The 18,061-nt window shown below is 51.7% G+C and overlaps 1 protein-coding gene across 1 annotated transcript; it reads left to right on the top strand.

Moving 5' to 3' along the window:
- The first annotated feature begins 13,135 nt into the window (after positions 1–13,135).
- On the top strand, positions 13,136–16,043 carry OCM2 (oncomodulin 2). Its single transcript, XM_062180630.1, has 4 exons — positions 13,136–13,196; positions 13,782–13,914; positions 14,349–14,458; positions 16,018–16,043. The coding sequence occupies exons 1-4, from the start codon at positions 13,136–13,138 to the stop codon at positions 16,041–16,043; spliced, it is 330 nt and encodes a 109-aa protein (XP_062036614.1).
- The last annotated feature ends 2,018 nt before the right edge of the window (positions 16,044–18,061 follow it).

The raw sequence follows: 18,061 nt of genomic DNA on the forward strand, positions 1-18,061 counted from the left end.
TGGCTTAACCTGCCACACCACAGTGCCAGCCCCAGAAAAACAGGGTTGGTTATGTGGTCAGCGCTCCGTACCCGTGGGCCCCACGTCTGTGGTCTCAATTAGCTGGAAGGTGAATTTTTTAAAAATTAAGTAACTAAGAAATAACACAAAAAACAACACAAGATAACAACTTTGCATCACAGTTACATTGTATTAGGTGTTCTAAGTCATTGAGAATGGTTTCCTGTGCACAGGTCAGGTGAAGATGCCATGCCATTTTATAGAAGGGACTCGAGCATCCATGAATTTTGGTATCCCTGGGGGGAGGTGGGGTCCAGTACCAATCGCCTATGGATACTAAGGGATGCCTTTTTTTTTTTTTAAGTTATTTTATTTATTTGAAAGGTAGAGTGCCAAAGAGGCAGAGACAGGAAGGTCTTCCATTCACTGGTTCACTCCCCAAATGGCCACAGCAGCCGGAGCTGGGCTGATCCAAAGCCGGGAGCCAAGAGCCTCCTCCAGGTCTGCCACGTGGGTGCAGGAGCCCAAGGACCTGGGCCATCTTCTACTGCTTTCCCAGGCGCATGAAGCAGAGAGCTGGATCAGAAGTGGAGCAGCCAGGACTAGAGCCAGTGCCCATATGGGATGACGACACTGCAGGCAGCGGCTTTACCCGCTACGCCACAGCACTGGCACCCCAAGGGAAGTCTTTTATTCTCTCTATTTTTGTATATGTCTGGAATTTTGCAGTTTTGCAAAATAAGGTTTTAAAACATATCATAAGATCCTCTTCTAATAAATTTTTATTTATTTTCATCTTCCATCCTCTGGTTCACTCTACCAAATGCTTGTAAGAGCTGAGTCTGGGCCAGGCTGAAGCCAGGAGCCAGGAACTCCACCCAGGTCTCCCACATGGGTGGCAGGCACCCGAGTTCTTGGGCCATTGCCTGCTGCCTCCCAGGGTGCGCATTAGCAGGGGGCTGAGTCAGAAGTGGAGTAGCCAGAACTAAAGGTGCTCCAATATGGGGGTGAAGATGTCCCAAGTGGTGACTCAAGCCTTCGCCAAATGCCTGTCCCTCCACACTGAGATTAGAATTACAATCCCCAATGAAACTGAGTATAAAATGCTTTCTGAACTGAAATTAACATTTTATAACTTTCCTGTTTCTCTGACCCCAGGTTTTCATAACTCCCGACAAAGCAAAACCAAGGTCAAGACAAAATCAAGTTAATTTATTTGATTAGCAGAGTGAATGACAACTTCCTGTTTTTGAAATATAGGCTCTTGTTCAAAATATTTAACTTTCAGGGGCTTTGTTTATGTTATTTTTCTGTGCTGCTTTCAAATTCAGATATCACATGGATCCATACATAAAATGCACAGATCGTATGTACACTTTAATGAAATAGCACAGACGGGCCAGCGCTGTGGCATGGTGGGTAAAGCCACCACCCGCAGTGCTGGCATCCCATATGGGCGCTGGCAAGTCCTGGCAGCTCCACTTCCGATCCAGCTCTCTGATGTGGCCTGGGAAAGCAGTGGAAGATGGCCCAAGTCCTTGGGTCCCTGCATCCGCATGGGAGACCCAGAAGAAGCTCCTGGCTCCTGGCTTTGAATTGGTGCAGCTCCGACCGTTGCAGCCAATTGGGGAATGAGCCGGCGGATGAAAGACCTCTCTCTCTCTCTCTCTCTCTCTCTCTCTCTCTCTCTCTCTCTGCCTCTCCTTCTCTCTGTGTAACTCTGACTTTCAAATAAATAAATAAATCTTTAAAAAAAAAAAAAAAACAAGAGAAATAGCACAGAGCACTCGCTTCTATATGACATGACCAAACGCTTCCCACCCCTCTCCTGGTCACTGCTGCCTCCCTCATCCCAAAGATAGTGCCTGTCCCGGGATCTGATGTCCTAGCTGACTTTTCAGGCTTCATGTAAACAGAGACTCTAGGATGTGTTTGTGTGCACAGGTACGTTCACATGTGTGGTTTCTGTCACTCAGCCGTATGCATGTGAGAGTCACACGTGTTGTCACATGTGGCAGCCGCTCCTTTATTTTCCATGCAATCTTAATATTCTACAACACGTTTATTCACTCTATCGTTCCTGGTTGTTTGAGTTGTTTCTACCTGAGGCTTGCTGTGGTTTGAACGTGTTCTCCAAAAGGCCTGTGTTGGAGCCACAATCCCCAATGCAGCAGCCATGTTGGGGGATGGGCCCTGATGGGAGGTGTTTAGGTCATGAGTGATTTGATGCAATTATAAATGGGCTGTGGCTGTGAATTCGACCCCTTGTAACAATGACATGGATGAGAAAACCCTTACCGTGTACGGGCCCCAAGGCCTTGGGTGCCCCTGCCCGCAGAACCACAAAGAATAAGTCTGTTCTTCATAAACAACCCAGTTTCGGGCCAGCACTGTGGCTCACTTGGTTAATCCTTCGCCTGCAGCACCAGCATCCCATATGGGCGCTGGGTTCTAGTCCCAATTGTTCTTGTTCCAGTCCAGCTCTCTGCTGTAGCCCGGGGAAGGCAGTGGAGGATGGCCCAGGTGCTTAGGCCCCTACACCCGCTTGGGAGACCAGGAGGAAGCACCTGGCTCCTGGCTTCGGATCAGCACAGCGGCCACTTGAGGGGTGAACCAACAGAAGGAAGACCTTTCTCTCTGTCTCTCTCTCTCACTGCCTAAATCTGCATGACAAATTTAAAAAAAAAACATAAATAACCCAGTTTCTGGTATTCTGTGATGGCAACACAAACTGTACTAGGACAGGGCTATTGCCAATAAAGCTCTGTGCAGATCCCACACCTGCCTATTGTTGCATCTGCCTGTATGTTTCGGTTAGGCATACATGTAGGAATGGGATTATATGTTCAGCCTCAGTGGGCAGCATCAGGTGGTTTTCCAAAGTGGTTGTACTGATCCGCACCGTCTCTGGCAGAATCTGAGAGTCCCGTTTGCTTTACATTCTTCCCAGCTCCTGGAATTCTCAGCATGTCGAATTTTAGCCGTTCTGCTGTGGGGTATGTGTGGATTCATACCTCACTGTGACTTAGGTCTGCATTTTCCTAATGACTAACGAGGTGGAGTACCCGTGAGTGTTAGCTGTCTGGACACCATCTCTTAGGACAGGTCTGTCCAAGGTCATCATCTTTCTAGTACAAGCGTCTTGGCACAGCATAAACAAAGGCTCAGAGTCATGACACAGTGTGATGTGTGCTGGACCAGAAGTGTGGTTCTCAGCTTGGGAGGGAGGGGTCTACTTGCACCTGACAGGTGGATATTCCTCAACATGCCACCACGCAAAGGACAGCTCCCCGTACCGAAGAGGTATTCAGCCCCAAACATTAGCCATGCCAAGGCTGGGAAACTGATTTAACGGCAACCATCTTCACAGTGGAGCAGCTGGGCTTCTGGAGCTGTGGAGTAGTGGGTAAAGTCTCTGCCTGCGGCGCCGGCATCCCAACTGGGCAGCAGTTCAAGTCCCAGCTGCTCCACTTCCAATCCAGCTCTCTGCTATGGCCTGGGAAAGCAGTAGAAGATGGCCCACGTGCTTGGGCCCCCGCACCCACGTGGGAGACCAGGAAGAATGTCCTGGATTCTGGCTTCGGATCAGCACAGCTCCAGCTGTTGCAGCCATTTGGGGAGTGAACCAGCAGATGGAAGATCTCTCCCCCCGCCGCCCCTGCCTCTGCCTCTTTGTAACTCTGCCTTTCAAATAAATACATAAATATTTAAAAGAAAAAAAGAAAGAAATGGAGCAGGTGGGACTTGAACCTGTGCTCTTATGGGATGCTGGTGTCTCAGGCGTGGCCTAATCTGCTAATTTAGAGCACCTTTTTTTTTTTTTTTTTTTTTTTTTTTTTTTTTTTTTTTTTTGACAGGCAGAGTGGACAGTGAGAGAGAGAGACAGAGAGAAAGGTCTTCCTTTTGCCGTTGGTTCACCCTCCAATGGCCGCCGCGGTTGGCGCGCTGCGGCCGGCGCACCACGCTGATCCGATGGCAGGAGCCAGGTGCTTATCCTGGTCTCCCATGGGGTGCAGGGCCCAAGGACCTGGGCCCTCTTCCACTGCACTCCCTGGCCACAGCAGAGAGCTGGCCTGGAAGAGGGGCAACCGGGACAGAATCCAGCGCCCCGACTGGGACTAGAACCCGGTGTGCCAGCGCAGCAAAGTGGAGGATTAGCCTATTGAGCCACAGTGCCGGCCATAGAGCACCTCTTTAAGAAACAAGAAAGCTATGTAAATCCCATACTGTCGTGGATGGATTCAGGGATTACGGTGGAGGGTGGAGAGGAGCGCTCCCCTCCTGTGGTGTTCGTGTGAGACACGAAGTGGCCGCACCTCCCGTGGAGTGCCACTCAGAAGGCTCCTGGGGTCACCAGACTTGACTGGGCCTTTGCTCAAGCCAACAGCTGCCGAGTCCCAAGTTCTAAGCAGTGGGGCTGACCTCTAAATATGATCCTGACAGAAACTGGAGGGGGAACAGAGAAAGAAAAGAAATGAAAACTCGGGAGTCATTAGTGTTCCCTAGTGGGGTGTGAGGCCCTGTAGACCCTGCTGTGAACCCACGCTTCCTGCTAGGCCTTGACGGCTTGCATTGAAGACGTCTTCCTGCAGCTCTGCGGCTCCTCCCGCTACTCACGGGGACTTCCCGCCCACCTGCCCCACACCTACTCCCCCTGTACTACCTGCACTGCCCACACTACTCCCACTTATAACACCTGCCTTGGCCACACCTACTCCCACCTGTACCACACCTAATCTCCCCTGCCCCACACCTATTCCCACCTGTACCGCCTGCACTGCCCACACCTACTCCTACCTGTACCACACCTACTCCCACCTGTACCACCTGCCTTGGCCACACCTACTCCCCCCTGCACCACCTGCATTGCCCATACCTAATCCCACCTGTACCACCTGCACTGCCCACACCTACTCTCACTTGTACCACACCTAATCCCACCTGCACTGCCCACACCTACTCCCACCTACACCACCTGCCTTGGCCACACCAACTCCCAACTGTACCACCTGCACTGTCCATACCTACTCCCACCTGCACTGCCCCAAAACAGCTTCTGCTGCTCCAGCTGGAGACTGCTGGTTCACCCCCCACCAGCACATGTTAAACCTCGTGGGCAGCCTCAGGCCTCATCCTAGCCTCTTGGGAGCATGCTCCATCCAACCTGTCTTCTCAAAGCACTGTTGTCCCCCCTCCTGCCTCCGTCATCGGCTGTGCCCGGGGGACGGCACAGAGGTCCGGGTGCTGGACGCATGAATTGTAAGTGGAGCGCATCCGTGCTAGCCTCCCGCCTGGACGAGAGGATTCTCCTAGCAAGCAAACCATCACTGTGTCTCTTGCTTTCTTTTCTTTGGCTTTTCTATTTGGGGCAGAGGGGTAGCTGACATTTGCAGAAGTCCTTCTGCAGTCTCGGAACAGCCTGTGTAGATGGGCAGGGACCCTGCACTCTGTGTCTTGCAAAATAAGCAGTTAGCCCAGGCAGGGTAGGAAGAGCAAGGAGCCAGAAATATTTCTGTACGGATCTAGGGGCTGGGGACTCTGGCCATGCAGTCTTTGACATCTAGCCGATCCTCATCTGTGAATCGGGAGCACCAAGAACTGCCTGTCTTTCTGGAATGCTCTGAGCTGCGAGATGTTTTGTGTGACGTGTGTGCTATGATGCTGGTGATGAACACATGTTGTAACTATGTAATAAGCATGGAGGCTTTGTACCCAGGGAAACCACTCATTTCATGCTCCCCTTGGGATATATGGAGCTGCAGACATGAATAAATTAAGAATGGAGCCAGTGCTGTGGGACAGCAGGTTAAGCCACTGCCTGCGATGCCAGCATCCCACACGAGTGCCGCCGGTTCGAGTCCCGGATGCTCCACTTCCAATCCAGCTCCCTGCTCACGCACCTGGAAAAGCAGCAGAAGATGGCCCAAGTCCTTGGGTCCCTGCCACCCCCCGTGGGAGACCCGGCTGGAGATTCTGACTCCTGGATTTGACCTGGCCCAGCCCCAGCTGTCGCAGCCATTTGCAGAGTGAACCAGTGGATGGAAATCTCTCTCTGCCTCTGAGGCTGGATGTTGGCTCCACATCTGGTGGAGGAAGCCACTCTTGGAGCCCCACGGCAGTGAGGAAGTCGCAGAGCAGGAGCCAGGTACCCGTGTAGGTGTCTGTTTTCATCTTTCCCTCTTCTTACAGAGCCCCCAGGATCCACACGACCTAAGGCCCCATCTCTGCCCATCACAATTGGAGTAAGTCTCCACCCTCTGACTCCCTCCCAGTGGGGTTCCACCCTCTGACTCCCTCCCACTGGGGTTAAACTTCAACACAGGAACCCTTGGGGGATAAACATGCACCTACCGCATCCAACCACAGCACAGAGGGAGTCGGCCCCCAGAGACGGGGCTCTGTGCTTTCCACATCTACCTTCCCTTTGTTCCCACTCAGCACCAAGCACACAGCTGTCCTTGTCAATCAGCCCCGAGACATTGTACCATCTTTGCATTTTTATGACTATTATCTTTGAAAGATTTATTTATTTATTTGAAAGGTAGAGTGACAACAGAGAAAGAGAGGCAGATCTTCCATCTGCTGGTTCGCTCCCCGAATGGCTGCAATGGCCAGAGCTGGGCCAGGCCAAAGCCAGGAGTCAGGAGTTCTATCCTGATCTCCTGTGTGAGTGACGGGGACCCAAACACTTGGGCCATCCTCCACTGCTTTCTCAGGTGCATTAGCAGGGAGCTGGTTGGAAGTGGAGCAGCCAGGACTCAAACCCGTGCCCATGTGGGATGCTGGCATCACAGGAGGTGGCTTAACCTGCTACACCACAATGCCGGCCCCTTCACGATCTTTTTGGCAAACAGCGGTCACTTCACCTGGCCAAGGGGCTCGTCTGAGCCCCGACGTGTAGACGTGTTCAGCCAATCGTCACTGAGTCTGAGTGGGAAAGGAAATCCCTGTTAGAGTCTCGTTTGTGAACCAGCTGCTCCCACGACTCTAGCCCCCGCCTCCTCACGACGCTGGACAGAGGCTGAAATTTGGATTTTGTTTGCTTTTTAGGCAGGAGTTGTTGTCCTGTGGGCCTGACCATCTCGTCGCCAGCATTTAAAAACCTCAGCTCTTAACATCCTCCTGGAAGCTGCCTTTGGCATTGTGGCACAGCAGGTTAAGCTATGGCCTGTGACGCCTGCATCCCATATGACTGCCGGTTCAAGTCCCGGCTGCTCAGCTTCCAATCCAGCTCCCTGCTAACGTGCCTGGGAAAGCAGCAAAAGACGGTCTGTGTGCCTGGGCCCCTGCCACACCCCTGCTGCCCACGAGGGAGACCAGGACACAGATCAGCCCCCCCTTGCTGTTCCAGTTGCACTTTGAGGAACCGCCCCCACTCACGGCCAGTGTTCCGGAACCACCTACACTTGTGGTCAGTGTTAGGAGTTGCCCGATTTGGAGCTGATTGGAAGGGACTCAAAGCACAGGGGATGTCCTCATCATACAGGCTGTCATTTAAAGGAGCTGTCAGATGCCCCTTGTGGGGCCAGGCTCTCTCGTGCCCACTGCTGGAGCCCCTGGAGCTATGCAACCCGGGGTGCTGGAGGGCTGGGGGTGAATGGCACACACTGTCCCACCTTCTGGGAGCTTCTATTCGGGAGAGGAGATGGCCCACAAACAAGGAGTTGAACCAGGTGGCTGCAGATGGTGGTGGGGACGAGGCGCCAGGGACATCCTCTGTCTGGACTCCCAGCCCACGGCCTTCCTGCCACAGAGCATGGCCGCCTAAGAGCTTGCAGCCCTGCTGTCAGCACAGGCCGGGCCCTGCCTAAGGAAGCCAGGGGACAGAGAGAGGCTGTGGCTGGCCGGTGCCCGAGCCTCCACCTCCATCCTCAGGGCCTAAGTCACAGGGTGGGACTGCTCAATCTTTGGAGGAAACTACTTTTTTTTTTTTTTTTTAATTAAAGTCAAGTTTGCATAGATGTAAAATACACAGAAATGTGCTTGTTCTATTTTCATAAAGCAAACACACTCAGACACTGGAGGGTCCGGGACCATTGGCAGAAAGCAAAACCCAAATACACAGCTCAGCCAGGGTCCCCGCACCCTGGCTGCCACTCTCCCACCCTGCAGACATTGCTAGTCGATCCCAGCATCTACTGTTCCTACCCCAGGGAGCCTGTATCTGCAGTGTGGGGTGGATGCCCCAGGTGAAGACCTCTCCCATCTCAGGCCAGGGCTGAGATGCCACAGGGCCTCTGGGACACCTTGGAATGTTTGCAGATCTGCAGGTGATCCCTTGGCTCTGGGAACCCTGGGAAGGTGAATGAGCAGTCGCTTGCAATCCAGTCGCTTGCCGTCCCCTGAAAGAGGAAATGAGACCTGGTGGCACACAGCTACAGATGGACGTAGTTGAGCTTCAGATTTCGACCTTCTACTTCCTCCTCTTCCTCCGCCTCTTTGCTGGGAACAGTCCTGCATCAGAGGCCAAAAGAATGAAGCCTGATGATTAAATCAGCATTTTGTGTCTATAACACGTACGCAATGTGTATGTCTATTACATAACACAAACTGTACCATTTTTAGGTGAACTTAACCATCTTTTTAAAGATTTATTTATTTGGAAGAGAGAGAGAGAGAGCTCCCATCTGCTGCTTTACTACCCAAACAGCTGCAATGGCAAAGCTAGGAGGCAGGAGCTCCATCCAGTTCTCCTACACATGTGGCAGGAGCTACGGTACCAGGGCCATCTTCCGCTGCCTTCCCAGGTGCATTAGCAGGGAGCTGGGTGGGGAGCAATGCAACCGGGACTTGAACTGGTGCTGCATACAAGATGCAAGTGTCACGGGTGATGGGTTAATCCGCTAGACCACAACGCTGGCCCCAGACTTCGCCACTCTGAAGGGGACAGCTCGGTGGCATTAAACACATTTACAGCCATCACCACCTCCAACTCCAGGACATGTGGTCTTCCCAGACTGAAACTCTGTCTCTGCTAAACCATGGCTCTGCACACAGACTGCCTCCTCCAGCCCCTGCTACCCATCCTCCTCCTTCCTGTTTCTGTTGATTTCAATATTCTATGTCCATCACATCAGTGGATCACACAGCATCTGTCCTTTTGTGTGAATCAACATTTTGACCCCCAGTTTGTGCATTGCAGACTCCAAGGTATAATTTTGGGTGCCTCGTTGATCCAAACATATTTCCTGGATCTCTGTTATCTTTATTTTCTATCAGAAAAACAGCATGCCCATTGACAGTATCTTGGATTAACCCATATGCCATTTTTATTTAGTTGGGCAAATTAAAAATGTTTTTTGAATCTCTACAGATTGTTGTAAACACATCCATGAAAAGAAAGGGCTCGGCTAGTTTCTATGGCAACTTAATGTCAGAAACCTAATTCAGAATTCTCCTTTTTTTTTAAAAAAAGATTTATTTCTTAATTTGAAAGGCAGAATTACAGAGAAGGAGAGGCACAGAGTGATCTTCCATCTGCTGTTTTAGTCCCCAAAAGGCCACACTGACCAGGACTGGGCCAGGCCAAAGCCAGGAGCTTCTTGGGCCATCTTCCACCTGCTTTCCCAGGCACATCAGCAGGGAGCTGGATCGGAAGTGGGGCAACTGAGACTCGAACCGGTGCCCATATAGGATGGCAGCATTGCAGGTGGCAGCTTAACCTGCTGTGCCACAATGCTGGCCCCAAATTCAGAATTCTTGAGGCTTATTTTCCGGGACTGTTCAAGGACTGGACAAGTTGATGCTGGTTGGTGACAGTGTTTGCAAGTTATTCTTGCTGTTTTTATGTATTCATTCGTCAAGTAACTACAGAACACCTAACTACCATCCAGGCCTGAGCTAGGCAAGACACACACAGGCTGGCCTCGGGTTTGGTGATTCATGAAATGCTCCAGGTGGGGTGGATGGTGTAGTGATTAAAATGCCACGTTGGAGGTCCAGGGTTTGGCCTCCTGGCTCTGGCTCCCGACTCCCCCTTCCAGCTAATGCAGACCTGGAGAGGCTTGGATACTTGGTTTCCTGCCCCCCAACAGGAGAGACCTGGATGGTGTTCCTGGCTCGTGGCTTCAGTCCTGACCCCGTCCCAACTGTTGAGGGAATGAAATTGGTTTATTTTGGGGAATGAACCAATGGATGAGAGTGTGTTCTCTCCCTCACAATTAAAAAGTTCTTTTTTTTTTTTTTTTTTTAGAAAAAGAAATGCTGTAGGTGTCTGATATGGTTTGTTGCCCACAGGTGCGTGTGCTGTTAGTTTGGTCCCTGGCGTAATGGGGTTGGAGTGGCAGAACCTTGAGGAGGTGGAGGGCTGTTGGGTCATGGGAGCGCCATCTTGGAAGGGGCTGAGGCTCCTCTTGGGAGTGGGTCAGGATGCCCATAGGCCCTTATGCACTAGGCCAGTACTCTCTGCCCTTTCTCTACTGCGCTCTGATGTAGCCAGGGACCCTCGCCAGGATGCCCATGCCACGCCGCTGGGACCTTGCAGTCGCCAATGTTGTGAGCTAAATGAACCTCTTTACTCGAGAAGCTCCCCAGCCTCAGCTCTTTGGTTACAGCAACACAGAAGGGACCAAGAGAAACCGATCGCTGGTGGCACTGGGGTAGAGGCAGGGAGTAGATGGAAGGTGACCACCCAGACCGTCACCCAGGGAAGACTCTGAGGGCGCCCTCCAGAGAGCCGAGTTGTCTGCTTTTAAAAACATTTATTTATGGATTTATTTGAAAATCGGAATTACAAAGAGAGAAGGAGAGGGAGGGGGAGAGGGCGCTTCCATCTGCTGGTTCACTTCCCAAGTGGCTGCAACAGCCAGGACTGGGTCAGGCTGAAGCCAGGAGCCTGGAGCTCCATCTGGGTTTCCCATTGGGTGGCAGCGGCCCAAGCACTTGGGCCATCTTTCTCTGGTTTCCCAGGTACATCGGCAGGGAGCTGGATCAGAATAGGGGCACCAAGGATTCGAACTGGTGCTCCTATGGGATGCTGGCATCACAGGCTGCGGCCTTACCCGCCACACCACAACGCCGGCCCCTGAGTTATCTCCCTTTAGTGCACAGCCTGCTTCTGATAGCAACATGGGGTCTATTTTTGCACTCAAAAACAAACAACAACAGACAACCTTGAATCCAGCCTTAAAAGAGAAGGCAGCCCTGTCGCAGGCTGTAACGTGGATCAACCTTGGGGGCCTTGTGCCGAGTGAACTCAACCAGTCTCAAAAGGACAAATGGTGGGGCTGGCACTGTGGCACAGCAGGTTAATGCCCTGGCCTGAAGCTCCGGCATCCCATGTGGGTGCCGATTCTAGTCCCAGATGCTCTACTTCCCATCCAGCTCTCTGCCATGGCCTGGGAAAACAGTGGAGGATGGCCCAAGCCTTTGGACCCCTGCACCCGCGTGGGAGACCCGGAAGAAGCTCCCGGCTCCTGGCTTCGGATTAGCGTTGCTCCGGCTGTTGCAGCCATCCGGGGAGTGAACCAGCAGATGGAAGACCTCTCTCTCTGCCTCTACATCTCTCTGTAACTGTCTTTCAATTAAATAAATAAATATTTTAAAAAATGGTGCACAAGTCTATGACATGAGGTCCCCAGGACAGACGGGCTCCACGGGGCGAGGAGGCGCGAGGGAGTGTGCTCCATGAGTTTTGTGTGATGCAAACGTTCGACAGATCTGCACGAGGAGGTGGCCACAGTTAATGCCGCTGTCCTGTGTGGGCCCTTCCAGGTGGTAAGACGGTACACTTTACCTTATGTGGTTTGCACCCCAATAATAATAACTTGTTGAGGGGCTCTCTGTGTTTGCTGGAAGTGAAAAACAAAACAAACTTGTGGTCTCATTGTTTCTGTGCAAAATGTGAGTTTTGGGATTGTGGGGATGGGTTTCTTTCTTCCTTTTTTTTTTTTTTGCTTTCTGAGTGTGTGCAAGTTAAAAGTTGTAGTCCAGGCTTCTGAAGGGGAAGTGGTCTACCCAGTCCCATCTCCTTTGGTGCACGGGTCCCGAGAGTCCACGTGGTGACGCTGGCTTTGGGTTTGTCCCCTTGGAGTGAGGTCAGCCCTACAGGTCTGCAGCGGCAGCCATGGCCCTCCCGGTCAGTTGTCTCAGCCACACCCGCCCCCACTTCTTGTGTTTATCTCATTTCAACCTTCACCTAACCAGGCTTCTAGAACCTTCTCCACATTTCACCAAGGGGTTCATTTGCAGAATTGAAACCTTAGTTAAGGTTTGTTGAGGTTTGTTTGCTTTTTTTTTTTTTTTTCTTAAAATTGGCTGTTCCCACCCACATTCTCTCTAGATATAAATAGAAAAAAAAAAAAAAAAAAAAAGAGGCTTCATCAGGAAGGCAGGACATTTGAGCTACCTGTACTTGATCCTTGACAAGGGAATCCAAGAGGCGGTACCCATCCCCTTTTCAACCCTTTATAAGCCAGGTCCCTGAGGCAGCAGAAACATACCTGGGTGCTGTTCCTCTGTGCCCCTTTCCCGGTTCATCTTGAAGGCAAATCTGCAACCGTAAGTAGCTGGTGGACGTCCCGGGCGTGCACTCGTGTTTGGCTTGTGCGTGCCATGCTCAGGTTTTTCTTTTCCCAGGGCTGTGACACCTGCAGGGATTTTGCTGTGGGGTCACTGGGCTTTTCATACTTTTGCCTGGCACTGCTCAGCACAGGTAGCCTGTCTTCCAGACAAGCTGCTCTATCCCAGGTGGAATTTGCAACATTGAATTTCATCGGCTGCTCCAGGAAAATGTTGTTGTCTTTGTGATGTGGCTCAGGGTAGCCCTGTAAGTGACGGATCAAGGATGGAAATATTCTTATTCGAAGAAAACTGAATCAAATCATACTTTAGGTCATCATTTTATTTCATTTCTGGAGTCCATTAGGGAGAGCGCACTGAGACACAGGGGTCTCCTTAGCGTCTGTTTTTTTTTTTTTTTTTTTTTTTGGTGTGGGGGGGTGATTCTTGGTTGCATCGCTTAAATCCCACACCCTGATGGTCACGTTTTGAAAGTTGGGGACAACTCTGCAGTTCCAGTGGGCCCAGGTGCCTGCGTGCCCCTCCCCCCACCTCCGACGTGCATGTTCCTCTTGTCTTTGAGGCCTCTCGTCTCTCTTTGAGGCCTCTCGTCTCTTCCGTGCAGCCAGGGGGTACGATGAGCATCACGGACGTGCTCAGCGCTGACGACATCGCAGCTGCCCTGCAGGAATGCCAAGGTAGGGGGACAAGCGGGGCAGGCGTGGGTTCCCCCCACCCCCACCCCCAGCACCTCCTCCAGCCAAGCCAGCAGCAGCAGAAGGAGACGTTTGCTGAGAAACGTGTGGGATCAGAGGATGAGACCGCCGGGAGCTGGCTAACGCTAAAAGGATAGGTATACAGGATGCAACGGGCGCTTGCATTTCTGCAAGACGGAGCGAGACTTCGTAAGCAGGAAAACAGGAAATCAGTGGACAGCGATTGCGATACCCTAAACCCCTCCCCCGCACTGACCACCACCAATCAGACCAGGGGACTGGGGATTGGAAACTGGGCACAGAGGGAGTGGGGCGGAGGCACCGAGGAGGAGAGAGACGGGGAGATGGACAAAGTCAAGCGGAGAGGGGAAAGTGTACATAGGGGACAAGAGGGGATGTTGCAGAGCCCACCACGCTTGGCTGACGCGTCCAGGGCCTGTGGAGCATCCCTGTAGCCCCGGGGATGTCACCAAAGCGCTGTGAGTGCCCTGTGTTTTCAGCACCACGGCCCCAGTCCTTCCGACCGTGACCCGGTGAGCCTCAGACAACCCGTTCTCTATTCCATAGACCCAGATACTTTTGAACCCCAAAAATTCTTCCAGACATCAGGCCTCTCCAAGATGTCGGCCAGTCAGGTGAAGGACGTCTTCCGGTTCTTAGACAATGACCAGAGCGGATACCTGGATGAAGACGAGCTTAAGTAAGCTTTGCCCTGGACACTGCCCCCCCAGCATTGCCCATAGCAGGGGGCTGGGCAGTTTTTTGAGTTATTTCTTCAGTGGACACCCTCGGCATTGGTCGTTGGGCTGGGCCTCGTTAGGCACAGAACACGAGGCATTTGGCCTCACTTCTACCCATGCAAAGCACTACACATGGGTACTGAAGAGGGTCAGTGCAAAGATTCACGCATTGAAGGGGTTTCCCTTGGGAGATGGACTAAACACAGCCCTTTAGAAACATTGAGAAGTAAAACACTCCCTTTGCTTTCCACAGCCAAGGAATCGTCTGTTGGCCAAGAGCTTGTCTGATTGTTGCACCTGCAGGAGATAGAGGATTGGCTTAAAGGAAATAAGACAGGAAGGAGGGGATAGAGAGCCTTTTGGAAAATCCCCCTCCGTCTTTATTCTCCCGTAGGTTTTTCCTCCAGAAGTTCGAGAGTGGTGCTAGAGAACTGACCGAGTCAGAGACCAAGTCCCTGATGGCCGCTGCAGACAATGATGGAGATGGAAAAATCGGGGCTGACGGTACGTTCACGCTTGTTCGTCACACGAAACAGTGTAGCTCAAGGAGCACCCAGGGAGGGCGTGGGCTGTGGGATCAGACGAGGGTTAACATCTCCCTTTCCTTAAATGGCCGAGCCTCAGTCTTCTATCTGTAAAATGGGGCTGAAGTGAGGATGTGAATGTTGCGTGGTGGCTGGAGGTGTACCACAGCACAGGGTCGCGCTGGTCTTTGGCTGTGACCTGGAACACATCCCTCGCCTGCTAAGGGGCTGGCTCGATACCTGGCCAGTTATGCGCAAGATGTCCTAATGAGCCTGGAAAATAAGGCGGGGATTGGCATTCTCAAGTGTGTCTTATCCTAAAGAGTCTATTGGCTCGCGTAGCAGGGTCTCTTAGCTTTCCAGGGTTTAAACAGAAACATTTTGCTGGACCTTAGGCCCACCACGTGGCCAATACCAACCAGAGAGCAGATGAGTCAACCACCATTTCCAGAATATTCTGTGTACAGAGCCGGCACCCAAACTTCAGCAGGATTGGGTGGCTACAGGCTTGTTTGCACTTGATCTTGGCACGTTGCTTACATGATATTTAGCTAATTTTTGCCTGCCAGCTCAGGAGAATGCATGATTGTGCTAATCTGAACTTTAAAAATACTAGCACAGGGGCCAGTGCTGTGGCATAGGAACTTAAGCCTCCATCTGCAGTGCCAGCATCCCATATGGGCATTGGTTCGAGTCCCAGCAGCTCCACTTATGATCCAGCTCTCTGCTAATGGCCTGGGAAAGCAGTGGAAGGTGGCCCAAGTGCTTGGGCCCTTGGACCCACGTGGGACCAGGAAGAAGCTCCTGGCCTCTGTCTCTCCCTGTCTCTGTCTCAAATAAATATATAAATCTTAAAAAAAAAAAAAAAAAAAAAAAAAAAAACTAGCATAGATTCTTTTAAAAACCTATCCAAAACTAGGCTACTTTACTACACGTGAGTTAATGCAGCTCCTAGGGATAGCTTGGAAAAATAGTTTAGGCAAGGAGGATTGGTTTATTTAAACACAACGACAAAAGACTTCCAAGTAGGTAAAGCTCATGAAAAAGAAAGCTTATCAATATATAGCGAATCCCCCATTTTCAGTTTCAATCTGTAGCACTTGATTCTTGCTCTTGTTTTTATTATCCCTCTTGGATAAGGTTTTGGGGGCAGGGGTAGGATTCAATAAAGGAAAGTTAGTTCAAAACCCCGCCCCCACCCCTCCAAAAATGTTCCCAAGAATGTAACACACTGCTACAGAATGAGGAAGAAATCTCCCATTGCTGTCTTAAGTCAGTTCAGTGCCTGCTGACTGCGCCCCCGGTTACGCCGGATGCATCCATTGCCAGGGAGAAATGCCGGGGCTGATCAGTGCTGGTTGATGGGCGGTGTTGCCAAGTGGATGTCAGAAAATGATGCAGGAATGAACGTGGCACACCCCCCTCCACCTGCTTCCTCCTAGTGTCCCTGCAAGCAGACCACGCCGGTCACCTGGAAATTTACTTCCTTTTCTCTCCTTGTCTCCGCTAACCACCCCGCTCTCACCCCTTGCGTTCTAGAATTCCAGGAAATGGTGCACTCTTAGAAGTCTGGCAGGCTTTGGCCTGCTCTATGGAGAAAAGAGGGGAGGGGACGTGCAGCTGCAAGGCCTCCACCGCCCCGGGGAACGGGAACCCCCACATCCTGCCCCGAACTCGCTGAGTGATTGACTCCCCCTAACAAGCTTCTGCAGCGTGCCCCCCGTTCTAGCGAGGTAAGAAGACGGCTGTCCACGCCTCTCTCGGTGGTGGGGGAGCGCCCTCGTGACTTCTGTGAGGCCCTCTGCAGCACTGGCTATGAGAATCACCCAATAAAGATGCGTTTCTCGTCACTGGCTGATGTCTGGGTGTGTTTTTTCTTAGCAAGGTAGAGGGACAAAGGCGAGCTGGGGACCCAGGGCTTTCGAGAACATTTCTGGTCCCACCAAGGGCTGAGCGAGCCATACAGGGGCTGTGCATAAGGGAACAGGGAAAGTGGCTGTTTTTTTTTTTTTTTTTAATCACAAATAAACAGCATTGTCATACTAGCATTTTGTCTCATCAAATCATCTGACCCCGACATTGATAGTTAGAGGTCATCATAGCCAGCACAGCATCACTCTTCTTGATGGGTTTTTCTGCTCCGGGGTTCTTAATTTTCCTAAGAGAGATTTTGGTAAAAATCCAACAAGACAAGAAAGAACACAGTAGGGAGCTAGAGCAAGCCAGAAAGCTAAGGGGAGCTGCCAGGCTGACTTAGCGCAGATTTATTTTAAAATTGCTTTTTTAAGATTTACTTATTTATTTGAGAGTCAGAGTTACAGAGGGAGAGAGAAAGAGAGAGAGAGAGAGAGAGAGAGTTCTTTCATCTGCTGGTTCACTCCCCAGATGACCGCAACAGCCAAGGCTGGTCCAGGCTGAAGCCAGGAGCCAGGAGCTTCTTCCGGGTCTCCCACGTGGGTGCAGGGGCCCAAGCACTTGAGCCATCTTCTGCTGCCTTCCCAGGCAGGGGGCGGGATCAGAAGTGGAGCAGCTGGGGCTCACACCAGCATCCACATGTGATGCCGGTGCTGCAGATGGTGGCTTAACCTCTTACACCACAGCACCAGCCCCTTAAAGTTGCTTTTAAACAGCCTGTGGGCTGGACCGGGTCAGGGGATGGAGATGTCCAGCCCATGGGCCGCATAAGGTCCAGCGAATCATGTGGTCTGGCCGTGTCAAGACAACTGCAGATTGGACTCGAAACTCAATAGATTTGCTGCAGGCTAATTTTCTTTTAAAAGATTTTATTTATTTATTTGACAGGTAGAGTTACAGACAGTGAGAGAGACAGAGAGAAAGGTCTTCCTTCCGTTGGTTCACTCCCCAAATGGCTGCAAGGCCTGAGCTGTGCCGATCTGAAGCCAGGAGCCAGGTGCTTCCTCCTGGTCTCCCATGTGGGTGCAGGGGCCCAAGGACTTGGGCCATCTTCTACTGCTGTCCCAGGCCATAGCCAGGAGCTGGACTGGAAGAGGAGCAGTTGGGACTTGAACCAGTGCCCATATGGGATGCTGGTGCCACGGCACCGGCCCCGCAGCAGGTTGATTTTTAAGCGGATAATTTTCTGTGGCCCACAAATGATGCTATGAAGATCCAAAGGGCCCTTGACAGATAAAAGTTCCCTAGCCTTGCAGGACAAGCAGTGAGAGAGACCAGCCCACCCTCACCCACCCTTGGTTGCCTCCCCCTGCCCTTTCTCGGCTACTGTTTTCATGGCTGGCACAAACACCACCTGAGCCACTTACACCTGGAACGGCCATCACATTTGAGGCCAGGGGTCCTGTTACCTCCTGGGCAGCCTCAAGCTAGGAAATTCTCACTGGGCTGGTTTCCACAGGACACCTAAAGCCTGCCTCTAGCTGACCCCGTGAGCTGAGGACTCCTGGGAGAAACTGAGGCATTTTCCCAGGAGCTGGATTCAAAGCTCACGCTTTTCACCCAAATCCCAGGCCTGCAGTGCCCTGGGGCTCTCCTGGGTTGCTTCACGCACCCCATGTACCCCATACAGCCGAGTGACCTTTGACCCTCTGTCGTTTGGAGATTGAGG

This window comes from Lepus europaeus, chromosome 21 (genome assembly GCF_033115175.1).
Source record: "Lepus europaeus isolate LE1 chromosome 21, mLepTim1.pri, whole genome shotgun sequence".
Lineage (NCBI taxonomy): Eukaryota > Metazoa > Chordata > Mammalia > Lagomorpha > Leporidae > Lepus > Lepus europaeus.

What these genes read in the sequence shown, in the direction of transcription:
- OCM2 (XM_062180630.1), top strand. Translation starts at nt 13,136, where the DNA reads ATGAGCATCACGGACGTGCTCAGCGCTGACGACATCGCAGCTGCCCTG. An exon ending in TGCCCTGCAGGAATGCCAAG is followed by an intron (nt 13,197 to 13,781) that starts GTAGGGGGACAA and finishes TCTATTCCATAG; the next exon opens with ACCCAGATACTTTTGAACCC. An exon ending in CTGGATGAAGACGAGCTTAA is followed by an intron (nt 13,915 to 14,348) that starts GTAAGCTTTGCC and finishes ATTCTCCCGTAG; the next exon opens with GTTTTTCCTCCAGAAGTTCG.